Source organism: Mustela lutreola, chromosome 11 (assembly GCF_030435805.1).
Source record: "Mustela lutreola isolate mMusLut2 chromosome 11, mMusLut2.pri, whole genome shotgun sequence".
NCBI lineage: Eukaryota > Metazoa > Chordata > Mammalia > Carnivora > Mustelidae > Mustela > Mustela lutreola.
In genome coordinates, this window is record NC_081300.1 from 38442045 (window position 1) to 38467108 (window position 25064).

General features: G+C 37.2%; 1 protein-coding gene across 1 annotated transcript in view; it reads right to left on the minus strand.

The window, feature by feature from the left end:
- The window catches only part of ASXL3 (ASXL transcriptional regulator 3), a 186932-nt gene that overhangs the window by 66721 nt on the left and 95147 nt on the right, over nucleotides 1–25064 (minus strand). The window contains exons 6-8 of the mRNA XM_059140183.1: nucleotides 23031–23148; nucleotides 21940–22059; nucleotides 4078–4241 (exon numbers count right to left, since the gene is read on the minus strand). Of these exons, the coding sequence (XP_058996166.1) occupies nucleotides 4078–4241; nucleotides 21940–22059; nucleotides 23031–23148 (402 nt within the window). The remainder of the gene's footprint in view (nucleotides 1–4077; nucleotides 4242–21939; nucleotides 22060–23030; nucleotides 23149–25064) is intronic.

A 25064-nucleotide genomic window follows, 5' to 3' on the forward strand; every position in this document is an offset into this window, starting at 1 on the left:
CATTTTTTGATTCAGGTAGCCATCCTATCACAAAAGGGAATTAGAAAAAAAAAAACAAAAAACAAAAAACAACAAAAAAGGGGGGGATTAGAATAGTGCCAACAAGAAGAAAGACAATTTTTAAAATTAATTCATAAATAATAATGGAAGGGGTTCCTGACAATAAGTAAATCTCAGGACCCACCAGGGCCCACTCTAACTTCTATCTTCCAATTACCTAAGCCAATAAATCCCTTTATATTTAAAGCAGTTTGAGTTTTATTTCTGCTATTTGCAGTATAATGTGTAAAGGAGAGTAAAAATACATATAAAGCTAGTTGTGAAAATGTCATAAAACAACCAAAAGTTAATGTATATGAAATGTAAGATAAGCAGGCCTTTATGAAAGACAGAAAAGTAGAAATATAGAAAAACAAAACACCAGACAGGTTGGCAGAATGACAACTGGCACTGATAAGATAAAAGGGAAACCTAGCTTCCATATTTGAAGATGTAACTACTGAATGATCCCCAGCTTTCAATGGTCTAGAGTCAGAGACTGGTAGGGACTGCTTCAGGGGGGGGAATCTGGCAGCAACCGGGGGAGTCAAAGGAAGGAAACAAGAAACCCGGGACTTTCACATTCTGTACCGATACATAAAGACAAGCTTTCACAAGTGAAATTCTGAGGTATCTCTTAGAATTATAGTACTTTCCACTGTTCAAATAAATCCATGTAACTAGCTTCACATTTGCTTGCCTTTTCCAGTCATTCTGGCCCAGAAAGTGGTGGTATTCAACCCCATGGATATTTCTAAGCTGTACTGAAACAGCAGCAGTTTGAGGAGCTTGCTGCATCAAGTCTCCTGCCCCTTCCTGACAGGAGAGAGGGTGCTTCAGCTCACCTCCAGCAAAGCATGCAGAGGCCGAGCTCTACGTTTCCTGGTATCAAATGGTTGACAGGCCCATAGAGCCCTTCAGTTCTCCAAGTCACCCTAGATAAAATATCCAGTTGCCTTCTAGACCCTTTACAACCCTATCCCACAGGCAATCTGTCATTTATTCCTACTCAAGTAGGTTGAAAACTATGTCTGGAATTCAGTCCTTTCTTCTCATTTCCAAGGCCAATGCCCAAGGTCATATGTTATCTCATATCTCAACTACTGCAATTGTCTCTTACCCAGTTTCCCTGTGTCTTATCTTTCTGCCTGTCCAATCCATCATTCACAGGGTTACTAGCTCCTAGGAGAAAATACGGAGTGCACTTCATTTATCCTTTTTCCTTCCCCTATGTCCAGGCATAAAAATATCTGTTTACATTATTGTAAGCAGGTCATTTCTCATTTGAAAAACTCTATGATGGCATCCACTGGTTTCAGAAAAAGTTCAAAGAGCTTAACCTGCAAGCAGGTCACCAAAGTTGTAAACCCACTCCCTGTCAGCAGAGGAGCTCCCCGCTTTCCCCCCATAGGAGGAGCCAGTCATACAGAACTACTAAATTTTCTGGAACAAACAAGCAGCAGATCTTTATAAATGACATGCTCTCCCTCTACAGAATTCATTTTCCACTGGCTCTACTTGCAAAACCCTTACTAGTCCTTCAAGGCTCAACTGAGGTATCCTTTCCACCTATAAAATCTTCTCCAATACTAGTTTCTGATTAAAATATCTTCATCCTCTGTACCTACAGAAGACTTTCTTTACAAGTCTACTTTGACATTTGTGTTGCTCTTCCTGGTCTTACACTAATTTGGTTTGCCCAGTTATTAGACTTCTTAACCTAGTAATGAGCGTAGTGTACTGTAGATCAGCGTGAGGTGGTCTTTCTCCCCTTTCATTTTCTGTATTTAGCAAAGTGTATAGAGTACACAGCGCACGCTCCCTAACTACTGCCTGAGTAATCTGCTGGTGGACTGCTTGTTATATGAGGACAGCTACTGTGCCTTATTCATTTACACTTCTCATGCTGACTGGAAGGAATGAACAGAAATTGCTACAGGTTGAAAAAAACACTAGGCTTCGTCTGGCCTTCTGGCCTTCTCGCCTGGCCTTACCGAAATATCTGGCTAAACCTAGGGCAGTCTGTCATTTCTTCATTCCAAAAGATTTATTCGGTGTGCCAAACCTTATTCCAGGAGCAGCGGACAGACCTGTAAACAAGAGGAACCACTCGTGTGCGGAGATGAAGGAAATGGTTCTAGAGCTAATAAATCAGTCTCTTTGACCAATCCCCCCTAAAAAAAGTTTTTCTTAACTTCCAAACTCAGTTCTCTGCTACACAAATGTAAAACCTGAGAGATGAGTGGCTTCTCCCTACACCTTGTTCAAGTACTATTTGACAAAATGTAAAAGTGCTACCACTCGATAATGATGGTGATGATCACATTATCTTCCTCCTCTTTAATTTCAACACTATTCTCCAAATTCGAGCCCTCATTTTGCCTTTTTGGAACAACTAAAATTGCTTCCTAAGAACCCTTCCCACTTTTATGCTTCCCATCTCTACATTCCCTTTCAATACTGCCAGAATAATTTTCTTAAAAAGCAACAATCTTACTCTATTACAGCTGTGCTCAAAAGCCCTCAGTGGCTTTGCAAACACAGGGAGAACACTGTTCAGACTCCTTAGCCTCATACAAGGAATCTTCCAAAATTGAATTCCAATTTGTCTGTCCAGATTCTTTTGCACTGCTCTTCCTACAATCCAGACTCCCACGAAAATAGCTCTTGATTTTGTATCTTTGAACTTTTCACTTGATAGATTTCCATCTATTTTATTCAAATCCTGCCTACATCTCAAGGCCCAATGCAAGGACCTTAATTTGTCTCCGATTTTTCCCTTCTGCATATGAAAGCTCAGTATACCTTGTGCTTTTCCCTCTAGTCTTAACTGCTTCTACCTCACATTTTGATTATTCATGAATATAACTTATGTATCCAACTAAAGCATACTTAATCATCAATAAATACTTAAAAGGCACTTACTGTCTTTCCATTACTCCAAAGTACCTAAAACATAGCATATTCATAGTAAACATTAAGCAAATTTTCATGGAATGAAGGCAAACTCGCAAGCAGAAATGTGCCCCAAATCAAAATAATCTTTTCCTAAATGTGAACAATAATCCCCACCAAAGAGATACATATGAGTGGTAGAAAACCACAGCTCATCACACTTTAAATATATACGAAAGAAGGCAGCTAAGTTAGTAGAAAATGGAATCAAATAAAAAGCTAAGAAAATTTATTCAAAGTCATATGGAAATATTGAATCAATCTTGCTCATTTCAGTATATGGATGTACCTCTCATTTTGAAATGCAAATACATAAACACATACACATTATGTCCATCAACTGGAAACTATATACAGGGTCAAAATTTATTGAAATAAGAATCACAAGGAAATTTTTCCTAGTTGCCGTTTAATAACTTTTGTGAAATTTAATAAAAGTTTATGTGATGAAATATTTTTTCCTTTTCTAAGGAAACAGCTTTAGAGGATGATTGATGCCTGCTATTATGAGTCTATATTTGTATTTCCTTATTTTAGAGGCTTTTCAAAATACAAAAATAAACTTAAAGCATTTCCAGTTATACTGAAAAAAAAAAGATAAAAGGTGATTATTTATAGGCAATCATATTCACGATGATAGAGTCTCGGAAGGCAACTGCAAACATAAATTTTAAATGCTTTTTGGAAAGAGTTGAGAATAAAAACATTTACATAATTTCTTAGAAACCCTGGCTTTTTATTGCTGTACTTCAATATTCCCTCCAGGCAAAGGAGCAGCTACTTCAAAGATTTATTTGATAATGGAATGTTTGATTTCTTTGTTTTCCCTTTCCAATGTGGAAAGGTCTGTTGTTTTCACTCCGCAGCAGTGTGCTATTTTTTAAAATTTGAATTGGCTCTCTACTGATAATAAAAATGGTTCTGTTTTAGCAAATTAAACACACCACAGTCTATATATTATAAATAGACTATACTGTTATAGAAATGGTCCACATATGTATCTGTCATCTTTGATAACGGAACTGCCACTTCATGATAATATACCTTGTGACTAATATCAAATGTCTTAAAACTCCCACTTACCTGCCTATCCACTTCTGGGAGCAAAAGCAGGAGGTATTGTTGAAAATGCTGAGGTAAGGAAGCAAATGTATGTTTATTTATTAATGCCCTCAAGTTAGTGTTGACAAGAATAGATCCTGGGGTTTCTATGTCAATGTCCTCAGCTTTGGTCCATTTCAAGTGTCCTGTGATAAACAAGCAAGAGCATTAATTCACTGCAGATTGGGGAAAACATGCACATGTACGTACACATATATCTACATATTGAACATATTCAATAATACATCTAATGGGGTCACTTTTAAAAGTGACATTTCAGAAAGAACTCTCCAAAGCTCCTTTGCGGTTTTATCCTCTCTTACTTGTATTTTATTTTCATAATGTATACTTCACTCAATACCATCTATATATTTTAGTCAAAGTAGTATCATGTCAAGACAAAGAAGTATTTTAATTATGGTCTTCCAATTAAGCAAAATTTTAAAAACTTTGGGAGCATAAATGCTAACAACTACAATTTTTTATGGACTCTATAAGACCATAGATCAATAATAATAATACTAAGAGTTCTGTTAATTTTAACAGAGGCATTGATAGCTAGCTCAGAGTTGTGTGATTTCCCATATATCAGGCTGACCACTACGCACTGGATTAGTTCAAAAGATTCCTACTCGGGGTATTTTGAGAGCAATAATTTAAAAAGCAATCCTTTATAAAAATATTAGTTTCAAGGTCTAAAATACCAACAAACTTCGAAGGATAATTCTACAACTCAAGGTACACTGAGCTTCAACAGAAGGCTCTGACAACTCAAAATTACGACATACAAGAAGATAATCCACTCTAACAAACAGCCAATTGAGGCATCAAAGAGAAGAATTACTTTCAGTTACTTGAGTTAAGAGAACACCTTGAATGTGAGCTGTTTTAATAGAGTATATTTTAAATCAAGGGTTAGCAAATTATGGCCCATGAGCTATATCCAATCCAAATTCTGTTCTGGTAAATAAAGTTTTACTGGAACATAGTAAATGCCCAGTTGTTTAGCAACTGCCTAGGTGTGCCTCTGCACTACAATACAGGGTTGAATAGTTATGCCAGAAATTGCATGACCTATATTTACTATTCAGCCCTTGGCAAAAAAAAAAAAAAAAAAAAAAAATTGCCAACTCTTGTTTTAAATAATTAGTGACAAAAGACAGAATAAAAGTCATTATTAGTAAACAGGGAACTATGATGAAAGAATGAGCAGCTCTGAAACAGAACCAGACAGAACACCTAGAAATGAAAATTTAGTTTTTAAACCAAAAAAAAGTAATGGACACAGAAGAGAAAAGAATTATTAACTAAAACACAGAGTTGATGAAAATATCTAGAATGCAGCATAAAAAATGACAGGTCCAAATAGGATAGTGAAGAAATATGGGGAATGGCATAAGCAGTCAGAATGAACATCGATGGGAGATTCAAAACAGCAGATGGAGGGTAAGCAGTATTTGAAGAGCTAATGACTCATATTTTTAGAACTGAAAAAATTATGAGTTCTTGGATAACGCAATATACCAAATCTCAAGAAGGACAAATACCCACTTTCAACGGATGTGTTGAAATTACAAAGCATCAAAAACAAAAAGAGTATCTTACAACAACTTTTTAGAAAAACAGATTACATCCAGAGGGATGATAATAAGACACAGAAATTTTATCAATGAATGATAGATAGCAGTAGAATATCTTCAAAGGATCAAGAGAATATAAGCATCAATCTAGATGATGGCAATGATATAGGAACATTTTCAGGATTGGGGAACCGAGGTGGCTCAGTCAAGCTTGATTTCAGCTCCGGTCATGATCTCAGGGTCTTGAGAATGAGCCCTAGTCAGGCTCCACAATCAATAGGGAGTCTGCTTGAGATTCTCTCTCTCCCCTCTGCTTGTCCTCTGTCTCTCTCTCAAATGAATAAAGAATCTTAAAAAAAAAAAAAAAGGAAACTCAATAGAGAATCTTGCTAAAATAATCATTAGTGGCTGTTCACAACAAATGAAGAAATTAAATCAAAGAAGAAATAAATGGATTACAGAAGCCATGGTCAACTAAGAGACTAATAGATCAGAGCGTGTCCAAGTAAATATTAGCTTTGAAGGATAATACTAAGACTAGTGAGAGTTAAATAAAAGAAATAAAGAGGAAATAAAATGGAAAATAATGCATGTAAGATGGGACAGCTGACTGAAAGGAGAGTGCTATACAAAGCCCGGTCTGATTTGGGAAGGAGAGATTTAGACTAGTTCTTTGCTTGGTTAAAGCTCTACAGGTGACCATTAGAAGCAACAAGAAAGAGTGATATTTCCAAATAAGTGCATGGAAGGAAATCTCAATGCATCAAATGGAAGGAATAAAGGCAGGGAGAAAAATTAAAAATTAAGTCAAAAAAATAAAAATAAATGGGTTTTCATACTAGATTTAAAAAGAAATACAATCCAGCCACATGCTGCTTACAAGAAATAAACTTAAAAATCATAAGGAATGGATGAAAATGAAATAAACATGTAGTAGGCTGAGACTCAAAACAACAAAATAATATAACAATATTAACATCAGACAACATAAACAAAGGTAGAAAACCTTGTTGGGGATGATAAAGATCATAAAAGGATGAATTCACTAAGAAGATAAAATGACCTTAAATCTGCAATTCTTTAAGCAGCATATCATTCAAAAACTTGAAACTGAGAGAACTTAAAAGGGAAAGTGCCATTACATGATGCTAGTGGTAAGTCTTAACATCTTCTACCAGAAACTGAGACACCAGACAAAAAACTTGTCTTAATAAGAGAATTTTAACAACTCAATAATCATTGTTGAACCAATGAATTAAACATAAGGCACTGCACTGAGCTGTTAGAAAGCAATGTTTGTCATAACTCAAGGAGCAGTAAAACACACAAGAACTGACCAGCAAGTCTCTACAAATAATGATGAACAGTATTAAATTTCATCTAATTAGGTAGCAATAACACAAACACAGCAACTCTCCAATCCTCCCACATCTGTTGTATATTTAGACACTCAAAAGCACATTTCTAAGTATTTCATAAGCTAAAGAGAAGAAAATTTAATAGAAATTAGAAAATATTTGGATTCTAAATGACAATGCCAAAATTTGTGAAATGCAACTCAGTATAAAAGATAAAGTATATCTATTACACAGTAGGAAAAAATAATGAAAATTCAAGGATTAGTGTATGAATCAAGAAGTTAATAAATAAGAAAAATTTGGGAAAGGAGGAAGGATTATAAAAATAAGAGCATACATTCATGAAATAGAAAAGGACAATGAAGACCATCAACACCAAAAAAAGGGGTTTTTGTTTGTTTGTTTGTTTTGTATTAGACTAATGAAATAGATATACCTCTGGTAAGACTTGGTATAAATATAGAGGAATGAAAGGTAGGGACATAATTCTAGATATAGTATACATGGCACATAATGAAAAATGGATTTTAAGTGGCATAATAAAATACTATGACTTTATCCATATCTTTGAAGACCAACTATTTTCAGGTTTATAAATATTCAAATTTAATTTAAAATAGGAAACCTGAATAAATTTGCAGAAACTTAAAAAAATGGATAAACAGGAATCTTTCCCACTTCACATACATACAGAATATATAAGTTGCCCTAACAATGAGTTTTACCAGTTTGTTAAGGAACTCTCCCATTTTGTACATATTCTAGAGAATAGGTTTATAAAGAAATATTTCCGATTCACTTTTTCAAGTTAATATACCTTTATCTCAAAATAAGGACAAACAAGAACAGTATAAGAGGAAAAAAAATTATCTTCTCCCATTCCATGGGTTGCTTCTTAGTTTTGTAGACTTCTCAAGACATTAAAAATAAAGCTACCTTACAACCTAGCAATTGCACTACTAGGTATTTATCCCAAAGACACAGACACAGTGAAAAGAAGGGGCAGATCCACCCCAATGTTCATAGAAGCAATGTCCACAACAGCCAAACTGGAAGGAGCCAAGATGTCCTTCAACAGATGAATGGATAAAGATGTGGTCCATACACACAATGGAATAGGGTTACTCAGCCATTAGAAAGGATGAATACCCAGCATTTACATCCGCATGCATGGAACTGGAGAGGATTGTGCTAAGTGAAAGAAGTCAAGCAGAGAAAGAATTATTATATCATTTCACTCATATATGGAACAGTGCAGAAGACCACAGGGGAAGGGAGGGAAAACTGAATGGGAAGAAATCAGAGAGGGAGACAAACCACGAGTGACTCTGGATTCCAGGAAACAAACTGAGGGTTTTTTTGAAAGTAAGTGGGGGACGGTGTAAATGGGTGATAGGAATTGAGGAGGGCATGTGTGGTGATGAGCACTGGGTGTTATAAGCAACTAATGAATCACTCAACACTACATCAAAACTTAATGAAGTACTCTATACCTTGGTTAACGGAACATAACAAAAAACAAAGAAAGAAAAAGAAAAAATAGAAAAAAAATCACCAACCAATATGACACAAAAAAGTACAAAACTCGTATCATTAAAAAAAAAATCTAAAGCAAATCTGACAAACTCTAACATTTGTTTGGTCAAGGAGATAGGAACACAGGTGTCTTGCTTTATTAGTATCTGTATTTTTCTATATGTTTAAAGTATTTCCTAACTAAAAAAAAAAAAAAAAAAACATAAGGGGAGAAGAATTAGGGAGAAGCTTCTTTTCTCAGCAGTGGAGGCAAAGGCAAAACCTAGAGACAGAAATGTTGAGAAATATAGGAAAGAAATTTGTTTAATTCTCCTTTATGGCCTAAATAATCTCAAATAAAGGAGCTGAGGTCATTTACCAAGAGTTATTCTGACTGAGGAGGAGTGCTAGGGAAATAAGAAAATTGTAAGACTTTGAAAAATATATTGTAAGCAATGTGAAAAGCAGTACTTATGCTGTAGATTACTATTTAGTATGGTTCAAAATCTTTAAGAATATCATTGATAAAAGAAGATTCAGAGAGGCATATAATTTTTAATGACAAACCCAAAAGAAAATCTGTTTCAAAGATGTCCAACTAAACAATAACATGTTCCATAATTTTGGAACAAAGACAGAGCAGATGAACTTATTGCTAAATTTGTAGCCACACAGGGTGTTTAATCCCATTTTAATTATCCTTACACACTTACTCTTAATTGGCTTAAGAACAATCCAATTATATCTGATTGTCTTATCTCATTAGAGCTGGTACCTCATCTCCCTACAGCATTCAGAGGAAGAAAAAGATGTCATTTTAGTATCTAATTCCTGGATACCAGAGAGAATAAAGTAGCTGAAGTCCAGAGAAGGATCACTTGCCAAATTACCACAGTGAGAATCTATGCCATGCAAGAAGATACTAGGCTGACCTCATGATAAAAATCATGATAAAAATCATGGGGAATATTTCCAATCAAGGTCAGGGAAATTCTCTATTATTTTGACCCAAGGGACTTAAAGACCACCCATCTGAGAAGGCTGCAGACTTTGGTGTACTTGTTGACCAATGGGTAGGTAGTCTGTAAGCTTAAAGACTCCTATTTCAGGCACCTGGGTGGCTCAGTTGTTAAGCATCTGCCTCAGGCTCAGGTCATGATCCTAGCATCCTGGGATGGAGCCCGCATGGGGCTCCCTGCTCAGGGGGAGTCTGCTTCTCCCTCTCCCACTGCCCCCACTTGTGTTCTCTCTCTTGCTGTCTCTCTCTGTCAAATAAATGGATAAAAATCTTAAATAAAATAAAATAAAATAAAAGCTCCTATTTCCCAGAAGGGAACCCACAGAGGATTTATGCATAAAATACACAAACACAGAGACACAGACATAATACTCACCTGGAAGGAAGAAGCCCATGCAAGAGGCAGACCAGGGTCTTTTGTTACAAGAGGAACTACCCAAAGAAATACAAAAAGAGTTCAAAATGAAAGAATTCTTCATTGTCTCAAAGAAATTAGAGAGGAATGATTCTAAAAGAGCTCAGAGAAAAACAGACTTTAAAGATTCAGTCTAAGGGGAAAAAAATAATCATAGGACAAAAGCGAATCATCTACATGTGATTCAACATAGACTTCACAAATGAAGTGAATGAGTCTATAATGAGTCTATTGGGTAGTATTGAATGCATTAAAAAACAGCACTGAGGTTAAAGAACTATGGAGATAATGGTTACAAAACAGAACATAAGTGTTAGCAACCCTGATGTTTAAAAATAATAAAGCTAAGAAAAACATGGGGGTAGGAGTGTCTGTAATTGTGTTTATTCATACATCCTTTCTAATAGATTGTCCAATGTTGTAATGAGTATCAAAAATATCACTATTTCAGTTTTTCATATTTTAATACCTTTAGAGAGAATTTTAGATATGGATATATTTTGTGGCAATGTACAGAAATTTTATTTTTTTGGTTTTACTTTTTTATTATTCAGCTAAAATTAAACTTAGTACTTTCAATGAAAATGGTGAATACAGTTTTTCTAAGATGATCTCTGGCTATAGATATGCAATAAGAGATGTCGAATCACTTTTTTCCACCAGGTGACAATAAGCAAAGTCTGACTCAGAAGAGGGCCTTCACCTGACTCTGCTGGCACCCTGATCTCAGACCTTCAGCCTCCAGAAATGGAGTTAAGGTGGCAGAGTAGTAGAACCCTATGCTTGCCTCGTTCCTCCAACACAGCTAAAGAAATATTGGATCATTCTGAACACCCAAGAAATCAATCTGAGGACCAACAGAACAAGCTGCACAACTGGAAGGAGAGAAGAGGCCAAAGTGTGGAGCGTAGCAGGTATGGACATATGATCTAGGGAAGAAAAGGACTGTGTCTGCTGCAGAGGGGAGGAAGCCTTGATTGCAGAGAGAGAGGAGGGAGAGAGAGAGAGACTTCTGAGACAGCGAGCAAAGCACAGGGCCTCACACAAGGAAAACTCATCCCCAAATCCACTGACTGGAGAAACTAGGGGACTGATTGTGTTGAGTGTTTACAACCCATACAGCTTAAACCCTGGAGTTTTTGAGTTCTAGGCTATGGCTGTAGAGCCTGGTGGGTGTAAAGGTGATCCTGTGGAGGAGGGGGGTAGAGGCCTGGGAACAGATGGTACAGTCTGAGAATATACTGGGAGAAATTTTCTCCCTTCTTATAGTGCATCTAGGAGAAGTGGCTTTGCCTTTTGGGACAAAAGAGCCAGCAGGTGCCACTGCACTGTCCTATCCATTACCAGAAGCCCAATGGGGTTCTGGGGGCATCTAACTTGAACTCATGCTGCCCTTTACACTGTAAGCTCCTGTGCACTGGAGTGACCGCCCTTCTGGGACAACATGGCACAAGCCCCAGTGCAGCTAGACCCTCCCGAGAGGACCGCATGGGTCCACACTGCACTGGGTTCCGAAAGTTTGGAGTTTTAAAACAGCCAGTATGCCTGAGATCAAACACACATACACAGTAATGCCGGGCAAGCAGATGGCCCAGACCTAAAAGAAGCAAAGGCAGGAATCTGAGAGATGCCTCGGACACATGAGGAGAGACTTGTTGCTCTTCTGTGAGGGCTTCTTGGACAGCAGTAGGTGTCCCTCCGTGGGGACAAAGGAGAAGGCTGATGCCATTTTAACCCATCAACATGGGACAGACTTCACTGAACACCACAGCACCCACAGTGGAAGCTTGAGCCACTTACACCAAGCCTAACCTCACTGCACTCTGCAGGTGCTACTTTACTAGGGTGAGTCTGAGAGCCAGAGCAACAGGCACCTCCCCCACAAGACCAGCACACACCCCACCCCTGCCAAAGCACCAAGGCTACTGACCACAGGAGAGCTTCAGCTCCAGTGGAAATAGGATCAGGCCTCTTTTAACAAGCAGGCCCAGCGAACAGTGGGGTAAAACTTGCCATACCCTGGATAAGATCTAAACACTTCTCACTGCAGGCAAGTAGAAATTCTGCAGAGAACTGACCTGAGGGAAAGAGTAACCAAAACACAGCAGCATAATGCACACAGTATCCACCAGAAACACTTCCTGAAGTACCAGACTCTGGACAGTGTATGACCTCTTCTTAATAAAGTTATTGTTCTCAGGAGCAGGAAATATAACAGGCTTTCCTTACACGGAGAAGAAGACAGAGACCTAGACAAAATGCCAAGATAGAGGAATTCATCCTAAACAAAGGAAAAGGTCATGACCAGGAATCTTATTGAAACAGACATAAGTAATATGTCTGAACCAGAATTTAAAAAAAAAAATCACAAGGACACTAATTGGGCTTGAGAAAAACAGAAGACACCAGGAAGTCCTTCACTACAGAGATTAAAAACTAGTCAGTCCAAAAAATAAAAATAAAAATGCTATAACTGAAATGTGAAACTGATTGGATATAATGACTACAAGGATGGAAGAAACAGAAGAACAAATAAGTAATATAGAAGAAAAAAATATGGAAAATAATGAAGCTGAAAAGAATAGAGAAAGAAAAATAATGGGTCATGAATATAGACTTAGGGCACTCAGTGACTCCATAAAGCATAACACTCACATCATAGGAGTCCCAGAAGAAGAAAAGATGAGCAAAGGGGGCAGGAAGTTTATTGGAGAAAATTATAGTTAAAAACTTCCCTAAACTGGGGAAGGAAACAGACATCCAATTCCAGGAAGCACAGAGAATTCCCATCAAAATCAACAAAAGCAGGAAAACATCAAGATATATCACAGTAAAATTTGCTAAATATAAAGATAAGGAAAAAATGCTAAAAAACAATAAGAAATCCCTAACTGTATTCCAAAGGAAGACAAATAAGGTTAGCAGCAGATCTCTCCACAGAAACATGGCAGGCCAGAAGAGAGTGGCGTGATATAATCAATGTGCTGAATGGGGAAAATATGCCGCCAAGAATACTTCATCCAGCAAGGCTGTCATTCAGAATAGAAAGAGAGATAAAGAGCTTCCCAGACAAACAAAACCTAAAGGAGTTTGTGACCACTAAACCAGTCCTCCAAGAAATATTAAAGGGGATTTAGAGAGGAAAAGAAAGATCAAAAGCAACAAAGACTAGAAAATCACAGAGAAAATCTCCAGAAACAATGACTTAGCAGATAATACAATGGCACTAGGTTCACATGTATCAATAATTACTTTGATTGTAAATGGACTAAATGTTCCAAGCAAAAGATGAAGGGTATCAGAATGGATTTAAAAAAAAAAAAAAAAAAAAAAAAAAAAAGGACTCTTCCATATGCTTCCTACAAGGGGCTCATTTTTGACCTAAAGACACCTGCAGATAGAAAGTGATAGGATAGAGAACCATCTATCATGCTGATGGCCATCAAAAGAAAGCCACAGCAGCCACACTTACATCAAACAAACTAGATTTTAAACTAAAAATTGTAACAAATGATGAGAAGGGCACTATATCATAATAAAGGAGTCTCGCCAACAAGATGATCTAGGAATTGTACATATTTATGTCCCCAATGTGGAAGCACCTGAATATATAAGTCAATTAATAACAAACATAAAAAACTCATTAATATTAATACAATTTAATATCCTGCTTACAGCAATGGACAGATCATCTAAGTAGAAAATCAACTAGGAAACAATGCCTTTGAATGACATGCTGGACCAGATGGACTTCAAAGCTATATTCAGAACATTTCATCCTAAAAAAGCAGAATATATTCTTTTCGAGTGCACATGGGACAGTCTCCAGAAGAGATTACATACTGAGTCACAAATCAGGCCTCAACAAATACAAAAAGACTGAGATCATACCATACATATTTTCTGACCATAATGCTATGAAACTTGAAGTCAAACACAAGAAAAAAATTGGAAAGACCACAAATACATAGAGGCTAAAGAACATCCTACTAAGCAATGAATGGGTTAAACAGGAAGTTAAAGAAGAAATAAAAAAAAAATACATGGAAACAATTGAAAATGAAAGCAAAAATGGCCCCAAACCTTTAGAATGCAAGAAAAGTGGTCCTAAGAGGGAAGTATACAGCAATACAGGCCTACCTCAAGAAGGAAGAAAAGTCTCAAATACACACACTAACCTTACACCTAATGGAGCTAGAAAACAAACAGCAAATGAAACCTAAAGCCAGCAGAAGGGAAATAATAAAGATTGGAACAGAAATAAGTGATAGAAACAACAACAACAACAAAACTGAAACAGTAGAACAGATCAATGAAACTAGAAGCTGGTTTTTCAATTAATAAAATAGATAAATTCCTAGCAGATTTATAAGAAGAGAAAGGACCCAAATAAATAAAATTACAAATTGAAGAGGAGAGATTACAACCAACACCACAGAAATACAAACAAGTATTAAAGAATATTATGAAAAATTATATGCCAACAAATTGGGCAATCTGGAATAAATGAATAAATCCTTAGAAACATATCAACTACAAAAACTGAAACAGGAAGAAATAGGAAATTTGAACAGTAACCAGAAAAGAAATGAATCAGTAATAAAAAATCTCCCAACAAAGTCCATGACCAGGACCAGATGGCTTCCCAGAGGAATTCTACCAGACATTTAAAGAAAAATTAATACCTATTCTTCTCAAACTATTCCAAAAAAACAGAAATGGAAGGAAAACTTTCAAACTCATTCTACAAAGCCAGCATTACCTTCATTTCAAAACCAGAAGAGATCCCACTAAAAAGAATTACAGGCCAATATCCTTGATGAACATGAACGAAAATATTCTCAATAAGATACTAGCAAATCAAATTCAATAGTACATTAAAAGAATTATTCACCAAGATCAAGTGGGATTTATTCCTGGGCTCCACGGGTGGTTCAATATCTGCAAATCCATCAGCACGATACACCACATTAATAAAAGAAAGGATAATAACCATATGATCCTCTAAATAGATGCAGAAAAAGAATCTGACATGAAGCACCTCTTTATTCTTGATAAAAAACTCTCACCAAAGTAGAAACCAATAGAATATGCCTCAACATTATAAAAACCATATAAGAAAGACCCACAGCTAAAAATCACCTTCAATGGGAAAAAACTAAATGCTTTCTACTATGGTCAGGAATAACAGAGGGATGTTCCTGAGAGTTATACTGGGTAACTCTCATCATTGTTATTTAACATAGTACTGGAAGTCCTAGCCTCAGTACTCAGACAACACAAAGAAATAAAAGTCATACAAATTGGCAAGGAAGAAGTCACTTTTCACAGATGACATGATACTCTATGTAGAAAACCCAAAAGACTCCATCAAGGTGTACCTGGGTGGCTCAGTTGGTTAAGTGTCTGCCTTTGGCTCAGGTCCTGTGATCCAGCCTCACACTGGGCTCCCTCCTCAGTGGGGGAGTCTGCTTGTCCTTCTGCCCCTCTCCCCTCTCGCACTCTCTCTTTCAAATAATAAAATCTTCGAAAAAAAGACCACCCCCAAAATTGCTAGAACTGATACATTATTTCAGTCAATTCAAAGGTTACAAAATCAACATACAAAAATCTGTAGAATCTCTATACACCAATAATGAAGCAGCAGAAAGTGAAATTGAGGAATTGATCCCATTTACAATTGTACACAAAACAAAAAGATACTGAGGAATAAATCTAAACAAAGAGGTAAAAGATTTGTACTTAAAAAGTCTAGGGGCTCAGTGGGTTAAAGCCTTTGCCTTCGGCTCAGGTCATGGTCTCAGGGTTCTGGGATCGAGCCCTACATTGGGCTCTCTGCTCAGCGGGGAGCCTGCTTCCTCCTCTCTCCCTGCCTGCCTCTCTTGTAATCTCTGTCTATCAAATAAATAAACTATTTTAAAAAGTCTAATGCTATATAAGTGTTCAATAGAAACTAAGTGTTCTATAACACTTATGAAAGAAATTGAAGATGACACAAATAAATGGAAAAACATTCCATGCTCATGGATTAGAAGAAAAAATATCATTAAAATGTCTATATTACCCAAAGCAGTATAGACATTTAATGCTATACTATGCTACACTAATGTTATACTATACACTAAATGTAATCCCTATGAAAATACTACCAGCATTTTTAACAGAACAATCCATCCTAAAATTTGAATGGAATCACGAAAGACCCTGAATAGCCAAAACCATCTTGAAAAAGAAAAGCAAAGCTGGAAGCATCAATATTCCAGACATCAAGCTCTATTACAAAGCTGTAGCCATCATGACAGTACAGTACTGGCACAAAAACATATTCATAGATCAATGGAACAGAATAGAAATCCCAGAAATGGACTCACAAGTATAATGTCAACTAATGTTTGACAAAACAGGAAAGACGATCCAATGGGAAAAAAGTCCCTTCAACAAATGATGTTGGGAAAACTGAACAGCCAAAGGCAGAAGAATGAAAGTGGACCACTTTCTTACACCACATACAAAAATAAATTCAAAGTGGATGAAGACTTAACTGTGAGACAGGAAACCATCAACATCATAGAGAAGAACACAGGCAGCAACCTCTTTGACAGCAGCTGTAGCTGATGGGGTACCCTCTTTACACTGTTTGTGGAAAAGCAAACTGGTACAGCCACTATGGAAAGCAGTATGGAGGTTCCTCAAAAGTTAAAAATAGAACTACCCTATGACCCAGCAATTGCACCGATAGGAATTTACCCAAAGGATACAAAAATACTGATTCAAAGGGGCATGTGAATCCGATGTTTACAGCAGCATTATCAACAGCCAAAAAATGGGAAGAGCCCAAATGTCAATCAAATGATGAATGGATAAAGAAGTGGTACGGATACATAATGGACTATTACTCAGTTATCTAAAAGAATGAAATTTTGCCATTTGCCATGACACAGATGGAGCAGAGTCATTATGTTAAGCAAAATAATTTAGTCAGTGAAATACAAATACCATATGATTTGATTCATATGTCGAATTTCAGAAACAAAAAGGATGAACATAAGGAAAAGAAAAAAGTGTGTGGGGGGGCAAACCACAAGAGACTCTTACCTACGGAGAACAAACTGATGGTTCCTGGAGGGCAGGTAGGCAGGGGGATGGGCTAGATGGGTGAGGGTATTAAGAAGGGCCCTTCTTGTGATGAGCACTGAGAGTTATATGCACATGATTATAAAAAAAGATGTCAAATCATGTTTATATAACACTGTGCAAATTATTTTGGATGATAGGATTTAGGGACATTATTCGAATTTTATTTTAATTTTCCTTCATTGATTTATTTTAAAAGTCTGTAACATTTTATGAAACCAGCAAAATTGTAAGTCTTCACTACAAAAAGATTAAACCAATAAAATACACTGGAATGAATCCTAGGAGTTGGGCTCAGTAAAGACTTTTATCAAAAACCTCTCAGAGATAATCCATTAGAAGACTAGATTTGTTTAACAAGTACTTTTTAAACTCCTACTGTGTGATCATGTAGGAAGAAGCATAATTAAAAACTGGTTTAGGTTAATGACCCCCAGTTGAAGGAACTTATATTTCAGTTAGGGGAAAATGTGAGAAATTAATACAAAACAAGTAGAAGGAGAGAATATAATTAAGCTTTTTTTTTTTCAATGTTTACAACCCATCCTCTAAGTGCCCTAAGACCGTGGGATGATAATGTAGCCAGGGTTAGCACAGAAAGCTCCATAGGGGAAGTTTTAAATGAGTTCCATCTTTTGCTCAGGCCAGGAGAGAGGCTATGAAACAACTGATGAGGCAAGAAAACTCGTACTTCAAACCCAATTTTCAGCTGTCACCAACCTTTCATCTCACCAGCTGCGGTTTCTACTGCCTGATTACTTGGTGATCTAATATTTCCTATGATACTAATTTGCAAGCCCTCTGACAATAAAAGAGCCCAGTAGATATTGTTAGCATTTGTTTGTATGCTTATCAGAACAGTGTTTCTACTATGTATGATGTAAAAATGGGTGACAGACCTATTTTTATTTTAATATCATTAGAGAAACAGTCTTTAGACCCATTATTTTATTCAATGGCACCCACTCACTCTGTTACCATGTCTATTCAATCAGAGAGCCACTCAGAAAAATAGGCTCATAATTTTCATACGTAAGCCTGGACAAAAACAACCAAACCAAAGAAAATAAACAAAACAAAAACCTATGTTAGAAGTAACGGGTTCCCATGCTTAGTGATAGATTTCTCGTAAAAGTTTCAAGATCACCATCAGAAGGACTAGAATGATTGAGGGAAACAAATCTTCAATAAATTTTTAAGAAAGAATTATTTATTTATTTTACAGAGAGAGAGAAAGAGAGAGCAAATGAGGAGAGGCCAGAGGGAGAGACTCTTCAAGCTGACTTCCCGCTGAGTGCATGGCCCTGAGATCATGACCTGAGCTGAAACCAAGAGTTGGACGCTTACCCAGCTAAGCCACCCAGGCGCCCCCAGTAATTTTTTACTGTGTGTTCCTCACCCTCTCCAGGGAAGCTGGCATGTGAAGGGACCTGAAGGAGGTTTGTAGTGCATTCTTCCAGCAGTTTCCCCAGGGAAGCACCCCAGGCCCTTGGCTACAATGCATGAGGTTCCAGACCCAAGTGAAATCTCTACCTGAATAAAGTGAGTAGCCTGCAATTTGACTGAGAATTGCCATAGACCAAAAGGAAGCACTTGGAGGACAACGAGAAGTATTTTATATCCTGTTAGGGAAATCTCACAGTAAGGATGACAATTTAGACTTACACCCTAACCTCTGATTTTTACTGCATTTAGTTTCAGTGTTACCAATGTCAGTTAAAAAAGATTCCACCATTTGTTTTGTTTCAGAATGATTTCAACAGGTTAGGAGTTCTATACAGGGACCTCTACCTAGAGAAGGCAATGATGGCTCAGAGCACATTTCTAAAACTGTATGAATTAAAATATCTGACCCTGATGGGGTGAATGCCAGGGAGAAACAGCCCTCCCTGTCTGGCTGGCTACTGGGTGTTAGCTGGTTCATCTTTCTTTGCTGTGTCTGCTGCTATACAAGAATGACCCTTCCTAGGAGCACAGGACCATTTTTATTCAAGGATGTGTAAGCATGCTGAAACTTACAGGATGTCTCATTCATCCAAACTTACCCCCTCAGCTACCTAAACACAATGCATTCACAACTCATTCAGCTCTTACTAAACGAGAGGGACATAATGGGTGCAGGGAGGACCTCAAAGACAGACAGGAAGGTCACTGTACCCAAGGAATTACCAACTTAATGGCAAAGACGGGAGAGCAAAATGTAAATAAATATGCCTCAAGGAATCTTAAATACCATTCTGATTTGAAAATGCTTCACAGTATTGAGATTCTTTTACTCTGTAAGATTCATAAGGTCACAGAACATCAAAAACCGTACTTTCTAAAAGATATATGGGGTGTTGTCTAGAAATGGTTACATTTAAGACTCTTTTTTTCATTTCATTTTTCCATTTTTTTTCGCTTTTTATTTTACAGTGCTGGGCCTCTACTGAACGCTACCTAAGCACCACGGACTTCCTCGGTGCAGAATAAGTCACTCCCCCTGTTGCTTGCTACTTGGGCATCAGTCCCATTGCTTCCCGGTAATCACCTTCAGCTTCTCTTGGCAGTTTTTTTTTTTTTTTTTTTTAAACTTAATGGACTTATTTTAAGTCACATCTTCCTCCATCTGCCTGATTTTACAGGATAGACAGGAAATCTTAGAGTTGCTAGCTCGCCCTTCTCCATGTAACTAGAGAACCTGCATTTTAACGAATGTGGTGGACTCGTCACGTGACAGAGGGTCTACTGCTCCTCTGTGATGTCTGCAGGTCCATACTGAGGGCTGGATGACGTGACATTCAGAACCCCAAGGTAATCGTCTACACTTCAGGGCTAGCTATACCCTGACTAGTGTCTTCGCCATGTCAGTTACAGAAAACTTCCCTGACACCCTCTGGGCTTCAATTTCTTCAGCTGAAAAATGAAAGTAACTCTACTGTACATAATTGTAGCAGTACTAAATGAGATAATTTATCTCAAAAGGCATAGACCACTGCATTAAATATGGGCAGTAAATATGATATCACTTCTACATCCCTTCATTAAAGTAGCTTCATTATTCCTTTACTTTGCAGTCTCTTTTTTCTCTTAAAAGTTTAGGTTAAAATGAACACAGTGGTCTCCTTTATCAACTTTTTAATTTGCTAACAAGTCAGCTGAAATAATCTGACAATACAATTTTTAACATGTTAGATAGTTATTGCCACGCAGGGCTTCTAGGTTACGGTGGTTAGAAGACAAGAGCTTTTGACTAAAGACCTGAATACCTGGCAGGATCCGGAGGAATAATACACACTCTTCTTGACTCCCAATCCTGAAGTTAGCCAAGTAATTACATAAGGAGGCCCCTGTGCCTTGAATTTTTTTTTAAACTCATGATATGGCATTGATTTTACTGACGTTGGTAGTAGGTCATTTTTAACTGAAGGTCACTGACTTTTAAATTACTTAGGGTATCATAACATGGCATTTTTTAGTACATTCTTTACATATCACTTTCCCATTATAGTTTTCTATTTTAGAAGCTACTCCTATTAAAGTACTTACTTTTCAACCCCCAAAAGACTAGGAAAAAACATAATAACATATATATAAGTGAGGTTATATAAAACACACATTCATGCATTTTGGGCTACACAAAATATTATAAAATTATTTAGCTTTGGAAATAATGCAAAAGAGGTAATTATGCTACCCACTAAGAATATAAAACAAATATAAATTCTGCTTTCCTAAAGAGATCTTATCTAAGGATATATAAATCCTATTCAAAGACTTTTTATTGAAAGCATGCTCCCAGGGTTTAGCAAAATTCCTGGTATACAATAGGCAATCAGTAAACTTTTATATATAGTATATAGTAAACCTTTACTATATACATAGAGAGAGACAGAGGGAGAGAGAAAGAGAGATAGAGAGGGAGAAATTAAGTAAAACTCTCACTTGAATTTTATAAACAGATGAACTGCATATAAGAATTACCCTCAGTTGCCAAGAAAGTAAGTGGCAGAACCAATAATAAAGTTCAGGTCAGTGATTTTGAGTTTCTACCAACCATTTTACAAAATGTTACAATGATCCAGTCATTATCATGACCCTTCCTTGGGGGTGGACCAGATGAGAGAGAGATGTGAAGCCATTAGGTCCAGACATCCAGCAAGGCAGGTTCCGGAGAGAACTACAATGTTCAGCTCTGGACAGGTTTATTTTTGTCTCTAATTCTCATGTTCCGCTTTCGTTGAATGCTGCTGTTGAGTTACTGAGGCAAATGACCAGGAAGGAAATCGGCAGAAGAAAACCTGGTGCTGACTTGCAGGACCCGGGGACTGTGCCTCCTATACTTCTCGGCAATTTTACACTATTCTTCCGACAAGCACTACTGAATATTTCAAGCAGCACAGATAAAAAGCAAAGCAGAGCAGCTTTACGGCAATAGACCCCAGTGACAATGTCCTTGATGGCTGAATGAACTCTTTCCCAAAAGTTGCATTTTTTTTCCTCCAATACAGTATATTCTGATAAACTGAAGCCCAGTTGCAGCAACAAAATATGGCACAGTAGATAAAACCATGACTTGGCAGATCATTTCTTGACTACACTGATCACTTTAAATCTCCTATCTGTACCCAATAATATCACTTATAAATTCAGCAGTATGCTTAAGCCCAATCTGTTGGAACTGTATTTTCTTATTTGGTATCTTTTTTGGTTTGGATAAACTGGAAAGACTGTTAAGTTTCCCTGTTTAACCATTAAAAAAATGTTCTAAGAATTTTCCATCATTTCATTGAAAAAGATATAAATCTCTAAAATGTGAAATGACATAGTCTATTGAACACTCACCCAAACCAGACTTTTTTAATCGTTTTAAGTGCTGACTTGTTTGTTTTCCAGTGGGAGATTTCTGCCCATGTTTCATTTCTTTATCTGAACTGTCTGCTTCACCATTTTTAGATTCGGATCCTAAAAAAGGAAATAGTTATTATGTCATTATCTTCCTCTTGCTGTCCTTGAAAAGAAAAAATCTAAAATTATTTCAAAAACCATAGATATAATCTTCTTTTCTATAAGTTAATTCACTACCTTTGGCCACAATCTGATTCCTCTGCTGGATATAAAGAGAAAAGCCCAATAAATCAATCAAACAGAACAAAAAGCAAGAACAGATGGCCTAATAGTGAAGTCAAAAACACTTTCACTGATCTGATAGCTTTTAAAAGAAACACTCAGATCCTTTGTAAAAACACACGGATAAGCTTCGACAATTCTACACCATTTAGAGATGATGCAAGATGGAGACAGAAACATGAAGGAAGAGGAGAAGCTTGAAGACCAGGAGAGATCATACCTTTCTAAATAACTTAACATTGAAATAGGACCAGAAAATGCAAACATCAATCTGTAATAAATAGAATGGTACACGGCTGATAAAGTGACAGAAGGTAAATTAGAAGAAAAGGTCAGGGTTGCACTGAGGTGAGAAGAATGTTCCCAGAACACAGAAACTAATAAAGGATGGCTGATTTTTGCAGCAGAAGACTGAAAAACAAATTCACACTCACGGAAGAACTGCTTTTGATGGCACTACACATCAGCATGTGGTCCACCATTAAAGTTCAACATTCAAACAAAAGCCAAAGCAACAACAACAAAAAAATCCACGGAGCAGTACCACACATTTCCTTACACCTATTGACATTAGCAAATGAAGTCCTTTGATGATGAGCGCGCTGGTGCCTTTTATTCTCTTGAGAGCGAAATGCCCTATTAGTTTGGACTCACTGAAAGAGTCAAAAGTATATAAAAAGAAATTTAAACTGAAACCTCAAGTAGAAATATTATTCGGTTGCAGAGAAAAGTCGTGACATCTCTCTCAGTGAAGAAGTCTCCTCCGGGAAGAAACTGGCCAAGCATACAGTATTTTAGCTCTTTACCTGAAGGCGAATCCGACTGCTCATCAGACACCTTTAATGGTGTCAAAACAACACGAGGAACAGTCTTGTTTACCATCATTGAGACTCCATTTCTTCTCTTCTGCTGCTGCCTCAAAGCCTACAAAACATGATAATAAAATGTAACGTAAAAATATAGCCAACATGATTTCTCCTAATTGAATTAAATGATCCATTCACCCATCATTAGATACAACCTCTTAAGAGACTTAAATTCCACAGAGTCACTAATTTGTCCTGATTCTCAATAGTCATCTTCATGTCATTTTCCCTCAAAAGCAGATGGTCGGGCTTTGGCAAAGGGCAGCTACCTGAGCCCATTTTGAGTCTAATTCTGAAAACAAAGCAGCGCTTACAGGTCTGTTCTACCTTAGCCCTGTGGCCTGGGAGCCCATGCAACTTGAAACCATGACTCCCAAGTGAAAGAAATGTAAAATAAATGTTTCGAGACCGGGATAAAAATAGATGTGTCTGCACTTCTCTTGCAGGTGCGTCCTCTCCAGTGCACTGCTCGGTCAATCAAGTTAACACCGAGTGTCGTCAGTATGTACGGCAGGTAAGGACTACGGTATTGACGCACTCGCTCAGCCGTGGGGAGCGCTGCACAGAATCACTGAACATGGCAGGAATCATTTATTTCTGTGAAGGGAATCAGTCCTAATCTTGGAAACCTTGCAGCACTTGGCTTCTGTCTGCTTGACTTTGGGCATTAACCTTCAGAACACGAACATGACGGTGTTCTGGCAAATCCAGGAAGGAAGAAAAAAAAAATGGAGACGAGAATAAATCTCTGCAAATGGGAATGCTTTGTGTTTCATAAATGAAACAACCACGGTGATGATAATGTAATAAAAGACATTTAAAAGTTCTGAAATACAGCTTATCCGGTGGATCGCTTTACACAGAAAATTACCTGTAATAAAAAGGGTCTTCAGCACGTGAAACTGAAGAGACATTAAATTCACAGTTACAGGGATGCTAAAACTCCTCGGAAGGTTAAAAGGCTGACCACAGACAGCCTCAGACATTTTTATTCCTGGCTTCTGTGTCATTTCGACCAATTTTATAACAACTCAGTTAGCTGATTAATGTTCTTCGACTAGAAGTTGTCATAACCGCCTAAAATACTGCCTTGCCCGTTTATCCCCTGCTGTCAGAAACACTGTCATTTTATTTGCAAAGGGTATTAGTTGAATGTCCAACTTGTAGATCCTAAGATTTAGCAATCAAATAATTATAGAAGTAAAAAATTAAATGCCATTTAGATGCGAGAAGGCCTATTCAGATGAGATTTAGAATTGGATGGAAAAGCGGATGGCTTGGGAAATCCATTACAAATGATACTGTTAGCTAAGGATAACACAAGCGACTTCCCTTCAGTTCTGACATCTGCTGAGCTTTTATAAAGTAGCAGGCACTGGGTGGGGGACAAGGGTTACAAAAATGAGCAAAATGCCCTCCTCCTCGCCTTCAGCTTGCTGTCAATAATGTATTTGATGAGCACATGTGTGCTATCAAATATTTAAGACATTTACCCTTTCTTTCCTCCAGGTGTACACAACTGCATTAAATCTCCACAGCCCGGTGAAGAGCTCAGAGCACTTTATAGACATTAACCCATCAGTCCAACAATAAAACACAACGAGGCAACACGGTGCCTTATATTACAATTAAGTCCATTTTTGCCCACTCTGTAAGACAATAAAACTTGCACAAAGAATGATTAACTTTTAGGAGTCTATGCGTCATGCTCATCAACCTCTTCCCTTGGCAATCCAAGTGGGTATTTTAAAAGCATTCATTTTATGTTAGGGTGGGTAGGTACATATTTGAAAATACTGGTTAAGAAAAAAAGTGGTAAAATAACAAAGGGCCTACCTAGAACCTGGAATCATAAAGATGACAAGTCTTTTTATAGTACTTGTGGTAAATAATTATTAAAGTGATAAAAATTCTGTCCTCAACTTTTATAGCTGAAAGGACTGTCCTATAGACAAATTAGTAGTTGGACAGAAA